Source organism: Condylura cristata, unplaced genomic scaffold (assembly GCF_000260355.1).
Source record: "Condylura cristata isolate star-nosed mole 26May11 unplaced genomic scaffold, ConCri1.0 scaffold00023, whole genome shotgun sequence".
NCBI lineage: Eukaryota > Metazoa > Chordata > Mammalia > Eulipotyphla > Talpidae > Condylura > Condylura cristata.
The window spans coordinates 26,062,848-26,086,000 of record NW_004567124.1 but is presented as its reverse complement, the minus strand read 5'-3'; the positions used below and the strand labels follow the sequence as shown (position 1 = coordinate 26,086,000).

General features: G+C 45.0%; 1 protein-coding gene across 1 annotated transcript in view; it reads right to left on the bottom strand.

The window, feature by feature from the left end:
* DNAJC17 (DnaJ (Hsp40) homolog, subfamily C, member 17) overlaps positions 1-23,153 on the bottom strand; it is a 32,478-nt gene that overhangs the window by 3,686 nt on the left and 5,639 nt on the right. The window contains exons 2-10 of the mRNA XM_004687912.2: positions 6,813-6,882; positions 6,456-6,514; positions 6,156-6,243; positions 4,272-4,357; positions 3,922-4,018; positions 3,358-3,401; positions 2,843-2,920; positions 2,218-2,298; positions 1,684-1,794 (exon numbers count right to left, since the gene is read on the bottom strand). Of these exons, the coding sequence (XP_004687969.1) occupies positions 1,684-1,794; positions 2,218-2,298; positions 2,843-2,920; positions 3,358-3,401; positions 3,922-4,018; positions 4,272-4,357; positions 6,156-6,243; positions 6,456-6,514; positions 6,813-6,882 (714 nt within the window). The remainder of the gene's footprint in view (positions 1-1,683; positions 1,795-2,217; positions 2,299-2,842; positions 2,921-3,357; positions 3,402-3,921; positions 4,019-4,271; positions 4,358-6,155; positions 6,244-6,455; positions 6,515-6,812; positions 6,883-23,153) is intronic.

Below are 23,153 nucleotides of genomic sequence, written 5' to 3'. Positions count from 1 at the left end.
CAAGAGTTGCATTTAAAATGCTTAGCAGCCACTCATGACTATCAGCTACCACAATGGACTGTGCAGAATGAATGTTAACATACTGGAGAAAGGTCCATTGGACAGCATGGGCCTACATCACAGCCTGGAGCATGGTGGCATGGGTGGGGCAGGGGACACACCTGGGAGGGGAGGAAGGGGCTGCTGGAGTAGGAGTCTAACTCAGGGAAAAGGAGGCATGAGCCTACACAAACTTTCTGGGGTGCTTGCAGTGCTCAAGGAAGGTGCCCTCAGGAATGCCAACCAAAGGCATAAACAAGCTTACAAATATAGGGAATTCCCAAACTTATTAGTGATGGGAGACCTGCAGCAAAACTGGCAGATTTACCTTATCTCTGCCCTCCTTAGAACAAGAGAGCACTGGCAGAGCGAGTGGACATGAAACTCCATGAAGAAGCAGAGCAGGTCCCCAGCAACCTCCACCAGGACTGGGAACTCTGCCTTGCCTGAACCCTCTGACGGTGGGGGCTGGGAACCAGGGCTGAGCCACTGTGCCGAGGCCACAAGATGTGCTACCGCCCTGCCCCGTGACCTGGCCAGAAGTCTTGACACAGGAGCCCAAGTCGGCCAGGCCATGGGCTTCTGATGTGGGCTTTTCCAAGTGTGGCGGCAGGGAAGAGAGAAGCTCCATGCACACTGCCTCCACAGCAAACTTGTGGCCTCCCATTTCCCTCCCCTTGTGCCGATGTGCCTCCCACCTCCCCTCTAGATGCAGGACATAATGAATAAAGTTCTCTGTAACATAGCCTACAGAGTGTTTTCTGGCTGTAAAAACCTGGGACTTGATGGTGGAAGGTTGAGGTCCCTACATAAGGGTTCCAAACTGGGCTCAGACCACTTCCTTTTTCTCCTCTGTCCAAGGCCTGGGGTACAATCCCAGAATTTCTGGGTATCATGGGCAGATGAGAGGCACAGAGGTGAGGGGGCATGACCAAAGCAATGAGAGCACAACCCTTTTGACCCACAAGGGGCAGTGAATTCATCAGCGTGAAGCTCCCAGACAGGCCATTTCAGAGAAGGGAGAACGCTTGGCCCCAAGTTCTCTGTCCCACCACAGGGGGGACAGGTGTGATGATCATGCACACACTAAAGAGACGGGACTGCTAAACAGAAAGTCTTCATGGAGCTGGGAGGACCAAGCCAGACTTGTGTTTCACCACAAGTCAGGCCTGGCTGCCCTTAGGCTCAGCAGGGGAGCAGTGTTACTTCTAAGGAGGAGATAATGGCTCCTCATGGCATCAGGTCCCTTCTGGGCCAGCCACAGACACAGGGGGAAATCTGGACTTGAGGAAGGAGGCAGCTGTCTTCATCATTTGTCCTTCCCCACCGGTCATCTAAACGCCTAATGCTTCACACTACAAGGAGCAACCTGCAGCCTGGAAAATCCCTGAAGGATCATGAGAACTCCAATAGGAGATAGGAACATGGAAAAAATATAAGGTCTAAGAAGTCTTTGTAAGGCGGGAGCTATGGCAGATAGAAAAAGGGGGTCAGCAGTCACGACCCTGCCCTGGTGGGGGCCCTGCCAGTCTTACTGTACTCTCCACTGCAGGGGTTTATAAGAAAAGAGTGCTGAGAACAGCCCAAATGGGAAAAGGCCCACAAAGCCTGAGCAGGCCCAGCTGGTGAGGCCGAGGTCCTTACCTGTGACAGGCCTGCGTGGCTGGGGCCCACTGTGCGCTGGGGCTGTCCCTCCAACCAGGAAATCTTCAAAGGGTTGTCGACCAGGCCTACTTCATTCTGAACAGCAAGCTCCTGCCAAATGCAGCATCCAATCCTGGCCCATCCCTCCAACTGGCCATAAATTGTTTCTCTCAATCCCCACAGAAAGAGGCAGAGCAGTGCCACAGACTCCAAGAGAACATAGCAACCTCAGCAACCTTCACCTGGTGGTGCGCTGAAGCTCTGATCCTCTGCATAGGGTGTATGGGGACAGGGGCGGTGGTTATGATGAGGGGAGATGAAGGCCAGGGAGACAGTGCAGGCCCCAACCTGGAGGTGTGCTGGCTGTCATGGAGGAGAGGGAGGGCACGAAGCTAGGCAGCCAGCAGGCTGAGGGGAATTGGGCTCTGGAGAACCTTCCTCTGAGCCGGCCTGGGTTCCCTGGAAGTTTGCACACCTGTGCTCAGAGGGCCCACTGAATTGGGTCCCTGCCCCCAAGCCTCCTGCAACACTCACCGCAGCCTTGACAGTAGCAAACTCCACCACAGCGGTGCCTGCCTTCTTACTAGAAAACACCAGGTTGAGCACCTCTCCATACTGTGGGGACAAGAGTAAGCATGGCTCAGTCTTCAGCACAACCCAGATCCCTGAGGAGAAGCGTGGGCTGTCCTGAGGCCTGCTGGGACATTTGTAGCTGAGAAGTAACTTCTTGTTACTAGTTGCCCAAAGACGGGGGCCAAAGATGCAAAAGATAGGATTTCCCCCCAGGAATCCTAAGGACAGCAATGAAGAGTTGGGTAAGGGACTGGGGACTCAGACTGGCAGAAGCCTCACAGCTGCTCAAGACTGAGGTCGTGAGGGAAGGAGCTTTGGGGCCGGGGCCCACCGCCTCTCTCCCAACACACACAGTCATACCCTTCGCTTCTAAGGATGGCAGGCGACTGAGGCTGGAGGGGCAAATGGCCACACCAGTGTGAGAAGGGCCACAGCATGGGGAGGAATCCCTAGGCTGCCCTGTGGTCTGGGAGATCTGGATCAACAAGCAGATGGAGAAGTTAAGAGAGTCTTAGGCACAGAGGTCTGAGGTTTGGACTGAGGCAAGGTCTGAAGTGATGGGAAGGAGGGAAGTTGGTGTGCAGACCTTTTGAAAAAGTCGCAGAAGGACATCTCTGGAGTAGCCACCTTTTGACTCATCCTCCTTCTTGCACTTCCACTTTAGCTGAGGAGACAGTAGGGAGCATCATTGAACACCAACCTCTGTCTGAACTGTTTCAGACCCCACACCTGAGTTTCGCAATCCAAACCTCCCAATCTTCAAGGCACCTGTAACCTAGCAAGCACCCCCTAAAATGTTTTCCCCCTGAAAGGACAGGCAGGGCAGCCCGCTCACCCACAGCCATGCTTCCAGTCCTATAAGCTGCTCTTGTTGAGGGCTTCTGGGAGTGCTGCCCTGCAACCGCCAGGGTTAAGAGCAGCCTTTCATGGCAGGCTTGGAGAGGCCATCCTGATCCCAGGCAGCAGGAGAACAGAAGGATGTAGGCAGTGGTGCTGGTTCCCCAGAGATCCAGCATCCCCGCCGAGACTCCTTGAGCCACCAGAAGCATCTGCTCTTGCTGATGGTGCTAGTAGGTGGCCCATGGATCCTGCAAGGCTCACCTTTAGCTTGGGGGTTCCTTTGCCTTCAGGATTTTCTGTCTTTCCTAGAAAATTTGGGGAAATCAGCAAAGTAGAGTATAAAGGAGGCTCTCCCAAAGAGACAAAGCCCAAGGCCAGCAGGACCTATAAAAGGTCACTCCTGACCAAGGGCCATATCTGGCCTGTCCTGCTAGGGAGCCTGGTGGGGAAGTAGAAGCAATCCCACTCTGTCCTGAGGAGCTGCCTCCACCTGGGTGCTGTGCCGAGTGCCGCTAAAGGCCACAGTCACACTGCCAGCACAGAACCATGAACACCCTCTGGGGCCGTAGGTAGTGACAAGCACCACACAGTATGCTCCAAAAGAGAGCCAACTCTGACTGGGGCTAAGACAAATGGGGCCAAGAGCCCTCAGACAGTGTGAAAAGCAAAGAGGCTCCAGAGAACTGGTAGGAAGAAGTGACATGTAGCCCAGAGTTGTGACAGGTAGAAACCTCCACCAAGATGCAAATGTGACCAATGTGGGCAACACAGAGCTGCCTCAGAACAGGAGGCATGCAGGCGGGCAGGGCTGGGGGTGGATCTCACCTCTCAGCCTCTGTTCCCGTTCTTGGCGTATCTGCTCCTGAATCAGCCTCTGCTGTTCCTGCAGTTGCCGGGAACCCTCTTCTCTCAGGCGTTCAATCTGCAGAGCAGGGGTTGGGGAGGTGACAATTCTGTGCAGATCCAATTTCAGGGTGGCTCACTTTGTAAAAGTCCCTGGGAGGTTCCACCTGTAATCTAGGGCTCAGCAACCTGTGGGTGGGACACATTACCCAGACCCCACAGAAGGAGGTGGACAGGGCATGCCCTCCCCAGTCATGACAGCCATCTAGATAGACCCTCCTCCATTTCCTCCTCTAGCAGATGGCCTCAACTCAGCATGCCGGGATGCTCACCTCTTGCTCTAGTGTCCTGGTGCTCCGACTCTCCTCTTCCTCCTCACTGCCATGGGCCTGGGCCTGCCGCTCCCGCGCCTCCAGGTCTAGGCACAAGGGTTGAATGGCTGGTCTAAGCAGTTTCTACATGGCCTCAGCCCACTTCAGTTCTGGCTGCTGCCCCAAAGTCTCACAGGGTGAAAGCACACAGTAACACTGCCATATGGTCACAAGTTATTTTCACTGAGAAATTAATTGCACGCAAGTATGGACTCCAACTGAGGGCCAGGGGTCTGGAAGAATTAAAACTACTCATGCTGACCAATCTGGTCCTCTCTGATCAGTGAACAGGGTGTGGGTGGGCACATTTGTCACCAGCCCAGGCCATGTGTCAGGGATGCCAGTGGGTGGAGCTGCTGGCCTCTGTTCCTGTAGTTGGATACCACAGCCTGACTGGCAACCTGGCTTTGGCTTTGATTTTCTTCCCACAACTGAGCTCACGTTTCTACTGTCTCCTTCACCTCCCCTTCAGCTCACATTTACCCCGACTGAGGACCTGGTTACAGAGGCAGTTGCGAGGTTATCACCCAAATCCCTTTCAAGGGAAACCTGCTTTGCCCCACACCAGGCTAGCTACTGTGACGAGCTGGGCTCTCAGGCCTGGGAATCTTTCTTTCCTTTCTGGGTACTTAACCTTCCCAGAATCTCTCCTGACGTATTTTTTTGATAAGTGCATGTACTATGATGATATGTTCATGTATTAAAAATACGTATATCAAAACAGAAGGGAATAAAAATCAAAAGTGCTTTAAACTAATCTAACTGGGTGATAAAAAATGTTCTGAAATTGATTTGTAGTCACAATTGCCCCATTTGGTAATTTTTGTTTAAAAAGATTCATATATGCATACAAAAGCTGGAAGGTAAGCCAGTACTATGGGGGTTAGGGAGTGAGAGGATTCACCAGTGAGAGTGGGGAGCAAAACAGACAGATCTACTAACATACACTGCTGAGGGGAGCATGGGCAGGTCAGGAGAGGTCTGCTGTGCCAAGTGGGTCAGCTCCCTGGCCAGGAAGCGAACTTGTGCTTCAGTGGCTGCAGGTAGTTTCACAGTGCTGAGACTTAACCCCCTGCACCACCAGGGAGGCCCCCATTTGGTAAATTTAATAATATCATTGAATTGTATACTTGAAGTGGGTGGAGATTATAACACAAAAAATATATCTCAGAAAAGCTGCTTAAAAAAAGAAAGAATGGGACCCTGCTTGGTGGCACAATGGTTTAAAGCACCGTATTATGAAGCTCTCTGCAGCGACTACAGCATGAGTTCACTCCCTAGGCAGGGACGTGACCTACATGGCGCAGCAGACCTCTCCTGACCCACCCATGCTCCCCTCAGCAGAGTATTCCATTTATCTGCCTTTTCTGCTCCCCACTCTGTCTCTGGAGAATTCTTTCATCCCCCGCACCTCTGGCCTGTACCTCAGTTTGTATGCATAAATAAATAAATCTTTAAAAAAAAAAAAAAAAGAGAGACCCAGGATGGTGCAGTGAACATGAAAATTGACTTAACACATACAGCATGGATTGAAATCCCAGTTCCAGTAAGTTCTTATCCTTCTGGTGCTTCTTTGTCTATTAAAAATAGATTTAGTAATACCTACCTCCTTAGGTAGCTGTACTGATAAAAGTAGGCAATAAAATATTTGTCACAATGCTTAAGTAATAGTAAATCTAGTCATTGCTATTATTCCTAAGAGTGTCCTTAGGATCCGTCCCCTGGTAACAGAATTCTGCCTAGAGCTGGGGCCATGGGCTTTGAGTTGCTAGAACTTCATTAAGAAAACTCCATGAAAATGCTCCAGGGAAACCTCAGGTCACCAAGCACCAAGATGTCACCTACCAAGTTTCACTTTCTTCCTTTTTTCATCAAGTTTCTGGGTCCTCTCTGCTGCCTGCTTCTTGGCTTTTCTGACCTTGTCATATGCAGCCTGTTGAGAGGAAGGGACACCAGAAGCAGTCAGCAGAGAACAGGCACAGGGTGCGTCATCTCCTAGCCCCACTGCTTGTTTCAAAGCCATCGCCAGGCAGCCTAGTGACCAGCCTCCAGTCTGGGTCAGTGGGATTGGGCCACTTGGCCAAGGACAGACAATGGAGGTCTCTAACCTTGAGGGACAGTTCAGACAGAGGAGAATATGCTTACCCTGGCTGCAGCGTCAGTCAGTACCTCCAAGGCCTGAGAAAGCTGGTGGAAGAGTTCAGCTAAACATAAGGATCAAAAGAAAAAGAAGACGAATGTAAAGTTAGGCTTGGTGATGGCATGCTCCCTTTAAAAATGCTTCAAAGAAGCCACAGGTTAGCAGAAGAGCCAACATCAGCAGATGATGGGGCAGCAAGGAAAGTAAGCACATCAGCTGCCCCTGACATTCGAGGTGCTACTCTGGGCTGGTGCGGGGCCAGGCTGCTCACATCAGCCCTCACAGCTCTCACAGTGGGGGGCTGTTATCAGGCACCTGTGTCCGGTGAGTGGGTTTCCTTCTTCAAAGGCCTAGAGTCTCACCTGCTCTGGGATTATCTGGGTTTTTGTCCGGGTGACAGGAGAGGGCCTTTTGTCTGTATGCCTTCTTCACCTAGAAGAGTCAGAAGACACAGATAATTCATTCTTTCACCTTGAGTAGAAAGTAAAACCTCGCTAGACGTCAAGTGATAAGGGAAATCCAGGAGTGCTCCTACAATGAGACAGCACCTCACAAAAAACCAAGGAGAGTTGCAGTGGGGCTAATGGCCTAGGAGGGTGTTGGCTTCTGTCCCAGCCAGGGGCCCAACCACTTCAAAAGACTCCTGAAAGGTTCTCTTCAGTGGCCTAAAAATAGACCCTGTCATATACTACTCTTGGTGGGCATGTAAACTGGGGCAACCTTCGGAGAGGAAAATTAGCCATCTAATTTAAAATGTACTTTCCCCTTTTATCCACCCTTAGGAATCAGGACTAGTAGAAGTATGCCAAAATAAATATACAAGGAAGCCCATTGCAACATTGTTTATGTTTGCCACCCCACCAACTGTAACCAACCAAAATCTCCATTAACAGGAAGGCCCATTTGATAAAAGTATGCAAGGGGCCCTTCCTGGTGGTACACGGGGTTAGAGCCCAGCACTATGAAGCTATCATTTGATTCTGGTCAGGGGGCTGACCCACATGGTGCAGCAGACCTCTCCTGACCCGCCCGCTGCTCCCCTCAGCAGTGTATCTCAGTGGACCTGCCTGCTGGGCTCTCCACTCTGTGTCTGGTGAATCCCCTCACCACCACCCATCACCCCCATGCCTCTGGCCTGTACCTCAGCTCTTCTATGCATAAATAAATAAATCTTAAAAAAAAATTACACAAGATAGAGGGCTGTATATGCTCACTAGGAAGGCCTTCAAAGCTTCGTCTGTGAAAAAAGCAAGTCTGAGGACAGTTATATGATCAGTTTTTGTTTAAAACAAATAAGCAAAATATAAATTAGAGATATGCATGTAGAGTCTTTGTTTTCTTTTTTTCTCCCTCAAAGCAACCAAGAAATTTAACAGTGGATTCCTTTAAAGAGAGACTGAAGGTAGATGGAAGAAAACATTTACTTTTCATGTTAGACCTTCCTGTAGTTCAAATTTTCAAAGCTTAAACAAGTCTTAATATTTTATTATCATTTTTTGTTGTCAACAGGGGTTATCTTCAGTGTGGCTGTGATGGTCCATTTTAAGTTTTTATCTTTGAACTTCTCTGTATCAAAGAGAAAAAAGTATTTTTCCTTATTCGTAAACATAAACAAAAATAGCTATGAAGGCACTTTTACTTCCCACACGTTTGTTTTAAGGGAAGATGGAGCACAAAACCCCAGAATTGCCTTCTGGCACCTGAGGCCCGGCCTTCTATCCTCCTGCTCAAACCTCCTGAAAGGAGGAGCTCCAGGACCTAGAACCTACATGAACAGCTAAGCCAACAGGTTGTCCTGGTTTCTCAGAGGAAACCAATAAATACTCTGGTCCACATGTATGCTAAATACAGACCTTTAGAGGCAAGCAGCCAGCACTGCCAGCCAAGGGCTCTGGGCAGATGCCTGACTACACAGCTCCAAGTCCAGGGAGAGCCGCAGCTACCAAATCCAGGACCTCTGGGGTGTGCTGCCACCTGCCGGCCTTGGTCAGCCTCACACCTTCACCAGCCAGGACAAGCAGGCCCCTCTGGTACCCTTGGCTGGGCAGGTGCCACTCCAGCCAGGAACAGGCCTCTAGAAGGAGGGTACAGACGTACCCACCTTCCCAGTTATGCACCTACTCTCACCTGGCCTATTTGCTCTCCTCGGCACCCCAGTTGAAGTTTTCACCATCAAAAATTAACATTCCACAGGGATTAAAACTGAGATGAAAAAAATGCACAAAATGAAGAATGATGTAAAAAATAAATAAATATGAATATATATATATATAAAGAAATTAGGAAAAAATTTACTTTTGTTTTCACTATTTAAAAAATGTATAATAAGGGAAGGGGAAAGATCGTTTTATATGTAGGGTTACAGCTAAACTGTCATCTTTGCTATTATGCCCTGGTCATTCATCTTTTCTCTCTTTGTTTTGTCTCCATTGTGCCCAGGATTTGTTTCTTTTTTATTTTAAAGCAAACCTTTAGGAGCCTCTCTCATGGAAGTAGGGGTTAAGTCTCAGTACCATTGAAGCTATCTACATCACTGCCAGGGAGCTGACCCACATGGCACAGCAGACTCTCTTAACCTGCCTTCTGCTTCCTCAGCAGTGTATTTCAGTTAATCTGCCTGTTCTGCTCCTACTCTGTCTCTGGTGAATCCTCTCACCCTCCAGACTTCTGGCCTGTACCCCAGGTTCTTGTACATAAAAATCAATCAATCAAAAAAAAAAAAAAACCTGAAAGACCTTACAATAACAGAAAATGATAGGACTGTTACTTTAAGGATGGGCAAAAAAATAAGGGAAGAAACCACTGTGTACACATACACACAGTGTGCATACAATAAAGGGGTTTACTATAAAAATATTTATATTTTTCTAAGTTAAAAATAATAGACAGGGCCCTCCCTGGTGATGCAGCAGGTTAAAGCACAGCACTAAGAAGCTAAAGCCACTTCAGCCTGAGTTTGATCCCTGCCCCGGAGGTGACCACATGGCGTGGCAAAACTCTCCTTGACCCGCCCACTGCTCCCCTCAGCAGTGTACTTCATTGATCTGCCTGTTCTGCTCCCTACTCTGTCTCTGGTGAATTCTCTCGCCGCCCCTGCACCTCTGGCCTCTACCCAGTTCTGTATGCACAAATAAATAAATCTTCAAAAGAAGGGGAAAAAAAAACCAGATCTTTTAGTTCATCTTTTTCTAGCTGCTTGCAGTTAAAATATTCTCCAGGACAGATCATACGTTAGGTCACAGAACAAGTCTTATAAACCTAAGATGACAGGAATCATATTAAGCTTTTTTGTTAAAAAAAAAAAAAAGCACTTAACAAAAGTTTAACATCCTCTCATGATAAAAATAAGCTATAGAGAAATGTACCTCAATATAATAAAGCTCAACAAAATAGCTATAGAGAAATGTACCTCAATATAATAAAGGCCATGTATGTCAAGTCAGCTAACATTATTCTTAACAATGAGAGTTAAAAGTTTCCATTAGATCAGGAATAAGGCAAAGATGCCCAATTTTGCCACATTCACAACAGTGTTAGAAATTCTATCAAGAGTAATAGTTAAGAAAAAGAAATAAAAGGCATATAATTTGGAAAGGAAAAAGTTAAAACTATTTTCAGATGATATGTAGAAAGCCTTGAAGACTCCATCAAAAAACTTAGAACAAACAAGTTCAGTACATTTGCAGGATACAAAATCAACATATAAAAATCAGTTGTGTTTTTCACACTGATAACAAACTATCAGAAAAGTAAACTAAGAAAATAATTCCAGGGCCTCCCTGGTGGCACAGAGGTTAAACATAGTGTATTAAGTTATTGCCAGCCACTGCAACATGAGTTCAGTCCCCAGCCAGGTAGCTAATTCACCCGGTGCAGCAGACCTCTCCTGACCTGCCCGCTGCTCCCCTCAGCAGTGTACACGGCAGCTGCCTGTTCTGCTCCCCACTCTGTGGTGAATCCTTGCACCACCACCCCTCTACCTGCCCTGCACCTCTGGCCTGTACCCCAGTTTTGGTATGCATAAGTAAATAAATCCTTAGAAAACAATAAAGATTTTAATATAAGACCTGAAACCTAGAAGAAAACACAGAAGGTAAGCTCTTTGACATTGTCTGGTAATGATTTTTTGTATCTGACACAAAAACAAAGTCAACTAAAGGAAAAATAAACAAGTGGCACTATATCAAATTAAAACACAGCAAAGGAAAACCATCAACAAATTGAAAAGGTAATTTACAGACTAGAAGAAAATATTTGCAAATCATAAATGTAATAATGGGTTAATACCTAAAATAGACAAAGAACTCATACAAAAAAAAAAAAAAAAGATCCACCCACTGCAATTTACAAATGGGCAAATCTAAATAGACATTTTCCCAAAGAAGGCAGAGTTGGCCAACAGGAACATAAAAAGGTGCTAAATACTAAAGGTCCTTTAATTACAATTTTAGGGAAATATTCCCTACATTTAGGACTGCTAACACACGTGGAGTACCTAACCAGGAAAATGCAAATCAAAACCACAGTGATATATCACTTCATACTTGTAAGGATGACAAAACCCAAAAAGACAAGAAATAATACCTGTTGGGCAGGAAGTGGAGAAAAGGGAATCCTAGTGCACTGCTGCTGATGTATCGGTAAATCGGTATAGCCAATATGGCGTTTCCTCAAAAACTTGAAAATAGATTTATCATATGACCCAGCAACTCCATGTCTGGGTATTTATCTAAAGGAAATGAAAGCACTAACTCAAAAAGATATATGCACTCTTATGTTCACTGCAGTATGATTTATAATAGCCAAGATATGGAAGCAACATATGTGCTCATCAATGAATGAAAGGATAAAGAATATCATCACATTTAGCTACAAAAAAGGACATATTGACGTTTGTGGTAATGTGGATGTATCTTAAGGGCATTAGGCTAAGTGATAAGTCAGAAGAAGATAAGTACTTTATAATCTTATACACAAAATCTCAAAAAATTTCAACTTAGAGATATAGAGGACAAACTGAAGGTTGCCAGAGGCAGGGCAGGCAGGGGTGGGAGAGGATGAGGCTGGCTACGCAAATCGGGCAAAGGGGGTCAAAAAGTACAAAATTCCAGTTATAAAATAACAACCAAGTGCTGGAGGATATAATAAGACTGTATATTTGAAAGTTATTAGAGAATAGATCTTAAAAGTTCTCATCACAAGAAAAAAAAGTTGATAACTGTATGTAATGACGTTTAATAGGTCTATTGAAGTGATCATTTCACAGTATATACATATCAATCATTCAACTGTACACCTGAAATTAAAATTTTATCCAATTAACTATATTTAAATAAAAATATGGAATGTTAAACTTTTTTCTGCTATTCTAAGCCAGGAGGCAGCAGAGTTCCCTGAAAGAAGGAAGTTTCTGAAGTCAAACAGATGTATTGTCAAATGCTGAATCTTCTGCACACTAGCAGCATGATCTTGGACAAGTTACTGAATCTCTTGTGACCTTAGGTTCTTTAATTACAAAGTTAGGTTAGGACTGCTGTGGAATACCTAACAAAAAGTTAAAAATAAAAAAACTTAAAAATCCCAAATCTCTCACTTATCTGCTCCTGGGATTGAGGTGACCTGTGACACCAGCCCAGCATGAGTCCATTCTGACAGGAACTCTAGGGATGGGTGCAGGTCCACACTGGGCCCAGGTCAGCACAGTTTGAATTCTTGAGGTAGACAGGATTGGCTTCAAGTCTTTTGGCAAGCAGTCTAAAATTCAATCCTGATGTGCCCGTGGGGGCTCTGAAATACTCAAAGAAGAGAGGGCAGAGGCAACCTGAGACCTTCCAGAGTGGTCATGAACAGAAACCTAGCCAAGTGTGTCTATCCTGATGAACTAGTTATCATTAGCTGCTGAGCCTGCCCTGGGCGGGCTCATTCCTGGGTTTTGGCCTGGAAGGTCAGTTCTGACCTTGGGACTAGTTGGACTGGAGTTTGGTGTTTTGTGTTACAAACTGGATTCCCAGCTTTGCCCAGCCTTCCTGGAATGACTGCAGCCTAAAGAACTTCTCAGCATGTAAACACAACTCTCTTAAAGCAAGCTTTTGTAAAAGCTTCTGGTGTCAATATTGTTTATTATGAAATAATCCTACCTCATTAGTAGCTCAAGAAGTTGGATTTGTGGTAAAAAGATGACACCATATATTTCTTAACGATGATGAAGTTGGGAAGGAAGAAGGACTTTTAGAAGAAGAAATAGAGGGGTCCTATAGGTAAACAAGGGACAGAACTGTCTAATCCCAGGTACCAGGGGTCGCTGTGCTCTATGACACAGAGTCTACAGCGGCTGGGAGTACATGGGCAAGATGGAAGCAACCTCAGGAAATTGCCAAAGGAGAAGGGATTCTCTTAACACTTGCAGCTCTCCTCCTTTACCTACAGGTTCCCCTAAGTCCCCAGAAACATGCATTTCATTTCCTGATATTTATTTTCTTGATATTTATTTTTATTTATTTATCCATACAAGAACTAGGATGTAGGCTGCTGGGGGGGGGTTCAGTGGGGATAGGGGACAGTGAAAGGAGTCACCAGAGACAGAGTGGGGAGCAGAATAGGCAGATAAACTGAAATACAGTGCTGAGGGGAGCAGGGGGCGAAACAGGAGAGGTCTGCTGCACCATGTGGGTCACCTCCATGGACAGGTATCAAACCTGTGTGTCACTGGCTGGCACTGACAACAGCTTGTTATTGTTGAGACTTTTAACACTTGAGCCATCAGGGAGGCCCACATTTCCTGATACTTCACAGACAATTAGGTAAGAGCTTGAGGGTCTTACCACCCAGTGACCTCTGTTCAGACTATGGTTTTTTAGAGGATCAAGTTGTCTCCAAGACACAGTCCCAGAGCAAGATCTCATATGACTATGAACTTTATGAGGGCTTGAAACTCCAGTCTTCAGAAGTGTGGTCTTTCTTCTTCTGAAATCTTCCTAAAAAGCTGCTGCCTACCCAGTGCCCTTCTCCATCCTAGGTTACCATTTGAATTTAATGTGTCTTGGTTCATCATCCAGAACATAAACTACTGATAAGTATAATACAGGCAGGTATATTGAGGGCAAAAAGTGAGGCTTTGCCTGTGCCTCAGGTGCCTAGGTGGTGGTGGTGATCCTAAATTCTACTCGTTTTATAGTTCTGCTGTCTCTTCTCTCGACAGCCTCTACTACACTGTACCTTTTCTGGTATGGTCTGGAAAACAGATAAGCTGGTTATAACTGTTCCTCAAAGGAGAGTCCACAGGTATAAGGAAGGACGAGAGTCCCTTAACATATGGGAGTGCACTTCATGGAGCAGCACAATGAATAGCACCTAGCACTTAGTAGGCACATGACAAATAACTATTGAACAAAAGAGGCAAATATTGACTTGTTTCCAACCAAAGCACAATGGGATAGCCTATGTCAACTGGAGATTAACATCAGTGATTGCAGTTCCCTTGAGGAGTACTAAGAAGTGGGTGCTCTCCTGACCTTCAGAGACCTTACTACGATTTCACAATTTCCCCTTCTATCTGCTAAACCTCCCCTTGAGAAAACAAGTCTGGAAAAGGAAAGAAATCACCCTAACAGTCTGTCAAGGCAACCACAGTGGAAACTAAATACTAGCACACACATGGTGGGGGGGGCGGCGAGAAGAATGACTCATGAATTAACAGCCACACAGACCCTTCCCTGAAGCTCTGGAACTGGTTCTGCCACTTGCTACAACCCAGCAGGGGCGGGGGCTGGGAGCTGTGTCTCCTGCCAGTTCCACTGGGCTTTGTGCCAGGCTCACAGCAGGGTCTCTGACAGACTACCTACCTCCAGTTTTACCTCTTAAGGGAATGAACTTCTGACTCACCCAAGAAAACAAGGCACTAAGGGGCCCAATAAATACAAAATAGCCATCATTAACTTAAAAGAAAGGTGCCCTACAAAGAAGAGATCATTATTTTTTAAAAGGCTGCTGTCCTTTCTTATAATAAAACTTGGAGCCAGGAAGTAAGTGGTACAAGTAATTAGGCCCAGTTATCAAAGGCCAAACTCATAGGTCAGACTCAGATATGGAGGACACGTCGGGAAGGCACTCTATGTCAACAGGTGCTGAATGAACAAACCATCTTGGTGAATCATCTAGAAGTCCATTACCAGGCCCAGTTCCAGGAAGGGGATCAGTAATCACAGCCCAGCAAAGTAATTTCTCCCAAGCCTGGGGGAGGCAGACATCTCCCCATCTATGCACCAGTTGGACACCAAAAGTTGTGTGACTGCCTGCAGTTACAGACAGGAAGTAGACCACAGAGTCCTGAAATTCCCCCTGCTTGAAAGGTGGGTTACTTCCTTTTCTTATAGTCTGGGCCCACACCACAACAGCTCTATAGAGAAATCCCTAAAGGCCTGGACCGCTCCCAAGGCCAGCTCAAGCAGGTACCAGCCACACCCATATCAATGCCTTCTGCACAATAGTCCCCAAATGTGGGCTTGCTGGTGGTACCAGAAATTCTCAGGGCACCCAGACTTTACACTGATATCTCTCTCAGGCTGTTAACTTTGGCCTATGGTCCAGACTCAGGGTAGCACCCTATGTAGCCTGAACCAACAAGAACCTTCACAGGGTTGATCTGTTTCTCCCCAAATGTTGGCTGCTATGCCCCCTCCGGATCTGGGTCCTCAGCCCATCCCTAAAGTCACACTCCCCCTCATTGGGCTCTCACCTCTGAGTCCTTCCCTTCCTTTAGCCCGCCTAGCACTCCAGCTGTGGTTCTCCTTCTCACTCAGCCCAATTCCTCAAACCAGCTACTCACCTGGAGCCATTCCTGGCCTTCCCCCTCTTCACCTGTCCCCTTCTCTCAGGACAGGCCTCCCCCTCCTATCCTAACCCTAAACTGTATCAGACTCCAAAACCCTTGCTCACATTTATCTCGCAGTTATAGATTCCCACCCCTCATATCTGTCCGATACCCTGGGTCTGACTGTCTCTCACGGCTTCCCATTGCCTGCTGACACCCTTAAGCCCTAGAGACCTGGGTCTGGGCTGCAAAGACATCTTTCTACATGGTCTTTGCCCTCTCCAGGGTGTAGAACTCTCTGGGGCACAGTAATTCTAGCACATTCATTTAATTTTTTCTTTAAATGCACAGGTTTCCTTTATTTTTAAATTTTTTAAAAGATTTATTTTATTTATTTATTTAGGCCAGGAGTGTGGGGTGAGAGACAGTAGGAAGAAGAACAAGAAGACTGAAATACACTGCTGAAGGGAGAAGCAGGCAAGACAGGAGAGGTCTGCTGTGCCATATGGGTCACTTCACGGCTGGGGATCGCACTCAGGTGGCAGTGGCCGCCTATAGCTTTACAGTGCTGAGACTTAACCTCCTGTGCCACCAGGGAGGCCCTACACAGGTTTCCATTATAAACAAAATTTATATTTGTAACATAAGTCTATTTATTAATAGAAATAATAATAAAAGGAACAGCAAAAATAGGAAAAGCAGTTATGCAGATGGAGAATATTTTTAATATTGTCTTAGCTGCAATGGAAACTGTACCGCATTAGCTCTAACACAAAATTTTTTTTAATAATATAACAGTTTATTTTTACATCATTTTGTACCTTTTTTTTTTCCATCTCAATTGTAATCCCCATGGGTTTCCCATCACCGAGTGACCTGTGTGCCATCACCATAGTCCCATGCACTTCCCCCCCACCCCCGTTTTTGATCCCATTCCCCACTCCACCCCCACAAAATGTCTCTGGTATATGGCTGTTAATTATTTTTATTATTTTCTCGCCTGGTCCATTATATTCCTGCTATGAGCGAAACCATCCAGTATTTTTCTTTCTCTTTCTGGCTTATCTCACTAAGCATGATCTTTTCCAGCTCCATCCAACTTGCTGCAAAAGACATGTGTTTCTTTTTTTTTGGTTGCTGAGTAATATTCCATTGTGTATATATACCACATCTTTTTAATCCAGTCATCTACTTTTGGGCATTTGGGCTGCTTCCATGTTTTTCCAATTGTAAATAAAGCAGCAATAAACATGGGGGTACAGGTATCTTTTTCAATCAGTGTTTTTGTGTCTTTTGGGTAGACACCTAGGAGTGGGATTGCTGGGTCGTAGGGAAGCTTCCTCAACTGTCCAGATCAGCTTAACGCCTCCTGGGTTCATCCAGGTCAGGTAGCTTTACTCAGTCAAATCTCCATCAGTGTCACAGATGGAGTCACAAAGCTCTCTTAGGCCCACTGACCCATCTCTTGCTGCCCTAATTCCTCCTGATGTGTGGTCATAGAAATAGCTCTGAAAGAGGAGTAGAAAATTCAGGTTTGGGCAGGTACTCTGCATTTACTAGCCACCTTATGCTGGGCAAATCAATTAAACTCTTTTCGTCTTCGTCTCCTCATCTATAAACTGGAGTTAATAGTCAGTCCTAGCCTACCTCACAGGCTTGTTTTGAAGATCACATCAAATGAGATAATTTATGTGAAAGCACTTTGGTGTCATATAAATATGAGGTATTATCTTGAATGCTAATGAATAGGTTACAGCTTATAAACACAAATGAATCATTCCTTTTGACTTAACAGGCAACCAAGTAACTTCAAAACTCCAGAACTTCAGCCAGACAACCAAATCAGGAGTGCTGACCATCAGAGATACTGAGAAGACTTGGAAATCTAGCTCTTGATCCTATCCAGTGGTGAAAAACCAACTGTGTCAAATGAAAGCAGGCTGCGTCTAACCTTGAGTCCTCGGTGCCTGGTCCAGAGCAAAGCCTCTGGAAAAGGATCCCTCCCATTCAAGACAATGGGTTGAATCAAGCATCCCAGAAATGGTCCCCAGATTCCCACAGAATCAAGTACTACCAACCCAGAGCTCAGAGGGCCAAACACATTTTTCAGATTCATCTTCTGCCACATCCTCAACAAATCCTAAGCAATGGCCCAGGCTTTGCCAGGCGAGGCGCTTTTATCTCTACTACTACTTTCTATCTCTACTTTCCAATGCATTCCATTTCTTCAAGTCCTGTCTGTCCTCAAAAACGTATTCCTCTTAAATCTGTAAGAAACAATGCCAGTGTATCATGTTCTATTTATGTAGTTTAAATAAAGGCATTTGCTAACATTAAGGTAAAGTTGCCTTTTCCTTAAAGCAATAGTAAGAAACAATAATAAAATTTAGCTTCCCTCAGTTTCTGTGGTAGTTTTCATTGTAAACAGATTTAAAATTTGAGTCTTCCAAGATTGTATTAAAGTACCTTTTTTGAAGGACCTGGCTTCACCAAGGAAATACCTGCTAAGATACAATGAGTTCCATACCCTTCAAAAGGTTTCAAATGAAAAGTGAGGCCACTGCAGACAGGGAAAAAGTTAAGTGTGAGCAGCAAAAGAATATTTAACTGGGCCTCTAATCTGGGCCTGATGCTCAGTAACTGGGTGCTTTCAGGCAAACGCCATAACTTCTTCAAACCTCCATCCTCCTGTCTATAAAATAGAGTAAATGACCACAAAGATCTCTTCTAACCCTCCTGCAATATATTCTTTTCTCCCCTCAAGGTGTTACACAAAAATACCTCTTCAGGATCTCCCCTGATCCTGCCAACAGAGGAATTATACCTTTCTTTTTATTCCTACACCACTTCTTTATACCCGCTTATTGAACCTCTTTCATTCTATCTCAGAATTCATTTTTTAAAAAGATTTATTTATTTATTCATACAGAACTGGGGTACAGGTCAGAGATGCGGAGGGTGGGAGGAGCCAGAAGAGACAGAGTGGGGAGCAGCACAGGCTGACTGACAAAGTACATTGCTGAGGGGAGCAGCGGGCAGGCCAGGAGAGGTCTGCCGTGCCTTGTGGTCACCTCCCAGGCAGGCGGGGATTGAACTCATGCAGAAGTGGCTTAAGCTTCTTAGTGTTGTGCTTTAACCCACTGTACCACCAGGGAGAGCCTCAGAATTCATTTTTTACCAAATTGTGTGAGCTGTTCAGAAAGTAGACGTGATGCCTTATTTAGTTCTACAGCTCCCACCATGTCCAAACTGTCTTGTACGTAGTGACAAATTCTATTCATTTGTGGATTTGAAGTGAACTCTGGTAAACCTCAACTTTGTCCTCTTTCTACCCTGAGAGCTGTGAGAAACAGTGGTGCAGCATGAGGTGAATGAGTACTGGCCTGTCAGACCTGGAATGATGAGAAGGGGTGAGTGTGGAAGGTGTGGGAGATGTGTATTTGACTTAGCACTTACAGTGTTAAGGACGGGCGAAGGACAATGACAGCAGCAAGAACACACCTCACACAATTCTGTCAAGGAGTTTCACATGACATTATCACTCCTAATTTGCAGACAGGAAAGTTAAGGTACAGACAGGTACTACGAACTAGGTAAATATAAAAGCAGTCTAAATTCAAAGTCCACTTTGTTAACTGCTAATAAACACAAAGGTGATTTAAAGGCACATTATACCACCAGCCCTGCTAAATATTCTCAATACTACTGTCCTCAACACAAAGTAGATATAACAAACCACAATTCTTCGCTTTGCTTGTTAAGATTAATTATAAAAACTTCTTTTCTGTACCAAGTTACAGTCTCCAGGACACCATCATCTGCTTAGAAAAACTCAGCTTCTAGGAGAATTATCAACATGATGGGTCACAGGTGTTGAGAAGAGATTGAGAAGCCAGAACAGACAACAGGAGGCAACCCTGCAGGATCCACTTCACATATCTGTGTTCCTTGCATCAGGTTCTGAAGCTGACACACAAAAGACAATAAAAACATGTGGAATCAAATAGTGTTTGTGGGGTATGTGTCTAGCCTTCTCTAAATACACAAGGAGATGGGAAAGGAAACCAAAAAGAACTGGGAAACACTGTGAAGTTTTAATAAAGGTCAAGTCGATGTCTGAGTTGAGCAAGGCAATGGGTACACACTGCTTCCAGGGTGAGAGCAGAGATGCAAGCAAATGGGCCCCTTACAAGCCACCCAGTGGGAGTCTAAATTGGTACCAGCTTTCTGAGAGCAATTTTGAAAATCTTTCAAACACAATCACTTTTAGTCTAGTAATTCCAATTTGTCACATGTAATACTGCTTAAGAAAACAGTGTGGGACCTCCCTGTTGGCACAAGGGTTAAAGTCTCAGCACTGTCAAGCTATCACCAGTGCCATCCACTGCCATATGAGTTCAACCCCTGCCCAGGGAGCCAAAACCACACAGCACAGCAGACCTCTCCTGTCTCACCCACTGCTCCTCTTAACAGTGTATTTCAGTAGATCACCTGTTCTGCTCCCCACTCTGTCTCTGGTGAGTCCTTTCACACCCTGCACCTCTGGCCTATACCCCAGTTCTTGTATGCATAAATAAAACCTTTGAAAAAAAGAAAAAGGGCCCTCCCTGGAGGCACAATGGGTTAGGACTCAGCACTGCAAGGTGGCCACAGCTGCCCCAGTGCAAGTTCTATCCCCTGCCCCAGAGGTGATCCACATGGCGTGGCAGACCTCTCCTGACAGGCCCGGGCTCTCCTCAGCAGTATAATTTGTTGATTTGCCTGTTCTGTTCTCCACTCTATCTCTGGTGAAGCCTCTCACCACCCCTGCACCTCTGGCTTGTATCCCATTTCTGTATGATAAATAAATATATCTTCAAAAAAAACACAAAAGAATAGTGTGTATTCATTCAATCATTCAATAAAGATTTCTTGAGCATCTATCAGGGAAGGCATTGTTCTAGGTGCTAGAAACACAACTAAAGAAGCAAAACATAGAAAATCTTTTCCTGCTAGGATTTTTTTTACACTCTAATGGGAAAGCCATCTATGATAGGCAAATGCAAAGATAACAAAATGCATAGTAGTGAGATGTAGTACTTTTTTTTTTATGATTTATTTGTGCATACAGAACTGGGGTACAGGTCAGAGGCTCAGGGGCGGTGAGAGGCTTCACCAGAGACAGAGTGGGGAGCAGAACAGGCAGATCGACGAAGTACACTGCTGAGGGGAGCAGCAGGCGGGTCAGGAGAGGTCTGCCACACCATGTGGTCACCTCAGGGGCAGGTGGGAATCAAACTCATGCGGAAGTGGCCTTAGATTCTCAGTGCTGTGCTTTAACCCACTGTGCCACCAGGGAGGGCCGAGATGTAGTACTTTTAAGTCTATAGCAGAGCAAAGATGAGGGGACAGGATAAATTCAATAGGTGGTCAGAGAAAGCCTCTCTGAGGAAGTGATATATGAATGGAAACTTGACTTAGGTGTGGGAATGACTCTTCTGCCAGGAGAAGAATGTTCTAAGCTGAAGGATTAGCCAAGTATAAAGTTGGGAGTGTGTTCAGTGAATTTGGGAAAATACCACTGGAGGCCTATGTCATACCCCTAAGGATCGTTATTACCCAGAAAACAAAAAATAATATTTGTTGGGGAGGATGTGGAACCCTTCTGCACTGCTGGTGGGGATGCTCAATGGTACAACTGTTCCTGGAAGGCAGAATGGTCCCACCTTAGAACATTAACCTTAGAAACCACAGGAACCAGCAATTTCACTTCTGGGTATACATCCAAAAGAGAAAAGCAGAGACCCAAATGGATTTGTATACTTATGTTCATAGTAGCATTATTCACAGTAGCCAAAAGGTGGAAACCCACATGTCTATCTAAAGTAACAGATTTGAAAAAAAAAGAAGTGGTATATCCACAATGGGATGTTATTCAGATTTAAAAAGTAACAGCATGGATGAATCTTGAAAGCTTTGTTAACTGAAATAAACCAAACACACACACACATCATATATACTTGTATATTTGCTTATATTAGGTACTCAGAATAATCAAGTTCACAGAGGAAAAAGCAGACCAGTAGTTATTAGGAGGTAAGGGAAGAAGGGAATGGGGAGTTAATGGTATTAATATGTGAATACTTAAAGTCACTGAGTTGTATACTCAAAACAGGTTAAATGGTAAATTTTATGTTTACGTATATTTTGCTATCATTAAAAACAATCACAGGAATACTGATGTGGCTGGAGCACAGTGAGCCAGGGGAGAATGGTAGGGAATGTGCAGAAGAGGTAGCAAGGGGCCTCACAGACCTGGGAAGGCCTCTGGGGTTCATGCTAAGACAACTATACATGAGGAATTTGATTTGCAATAAAGGCCCACTCTGCCTGCTGTGAAAAGAATCGGCTCACTGCTTCAGATTCTAGCAGAGGATGAAGTTGAGATCTTCTCCCCATGAGTACTTCATATCAAACCCAGGTCCTCAACTCAAGGTTTTCCTAAAACAAACCCCAGCAACTTCTCCTGCCTGTATCATCTAGGTCTGGATGGGGAATAAAATGTCTATCTTTAGGAATGAACAGGAATTGCTGACTTGCTAAGTTCCTAGGATGGTGGTGTTTAGCTTGCTTCTGAACCTCACAGGTTTGCTGTGATAAGAGAAAAAAAAAACACTTGCAGAAGAGATTGTTCTACACACAAAAATGTTGAGTTGGCTATGTCCCTGACTCTAGCAGGGGTAGGCAAACTTTTTCCATAAATGGATATACAGAAAAAATTTTAGGGGGCCACTTATGGTCTTTGTCACACATCTTTTGTTTGGTTTCAGGTTTGGTTTGGTTGCCTTTATTGTGGTAAAATATATATAACAGGCGATGTATATAACAAAGCCTACCATTTTAACCACAGTTAAGTGTATGGTTCTGTGACACTAAGTACAACCACATTATTGTACAACCATCAGTGTCTGAATTTTTTTCATATTCCCCAATTGAAATTCTGTACCAATTAAATACTAACACCTCATTCCACTCCCACTCTCTAGGCTCCAACAATGACCATTCTACTTTTTGTCTCTATGAATTCGACTACCCTAAGATTCTTATATTAGAAGAGTCATACAACATCTGACATTTTGTGACTGGCTTATTTCACTTAGTATCATGTCTCCAACTTTCATCCATGATGGAGCCTGTGTCAGAATTCTCTGACTTTTAAAAAAAGATTTATTTTAAATCGAGATGGAAAAAAAAATGTGCAAAATGATGTAAAAATAAACTTTGTAAAAAAAAATATTTATTTTATGTATTTATCCATATAAGAACTGGGGTGTAGGTCAGAGGCCCATGGAATAGGAAGGTGAGAAGATTCAACAGAGAAAGGGTGGGAAGCAGAATAAGTGGACCTCCTGAAATCTACTCCTATGAGGAGCAGTGGGTGAGACAGGAGAGGTCTGCTGAGCCATGTAGGTCAGCTTCCTGGCCAGGAATTGAATTCATGCCACAGTGGCTGGTGCTAGCTTGACAGTGCTGAGATTTCAATCACTGCTCGACCAGGGACCCTTTCCTGCCTTTCTTTTTTTATATATAATAGTTTATTTTTATATCATTTTGTGCCTTTTTCCGTCCGAGTTGTAATCCCCATGGACTTCCCATCATCAAAACGCCTGTGTGCCATCACCATAGTCCTATGCACTACCCCCGCCTCCTATTTTTGATCCCATTCCCCACTCCACCCCTGTAAAGTGTCTCTGGTATAGAGTTGTTCATTATTATTCCCCCCACCCCGGTCCTTTATGCTCCTGCTATGAGTGAAACCATCTTTCTGTCTCCCTGCCTTTTTTTTTTTTATTACAAAAGTTTATTTGTACATCATTTTGTACATTTTTTTTCCATCTCAATTGTAATCCCCGCA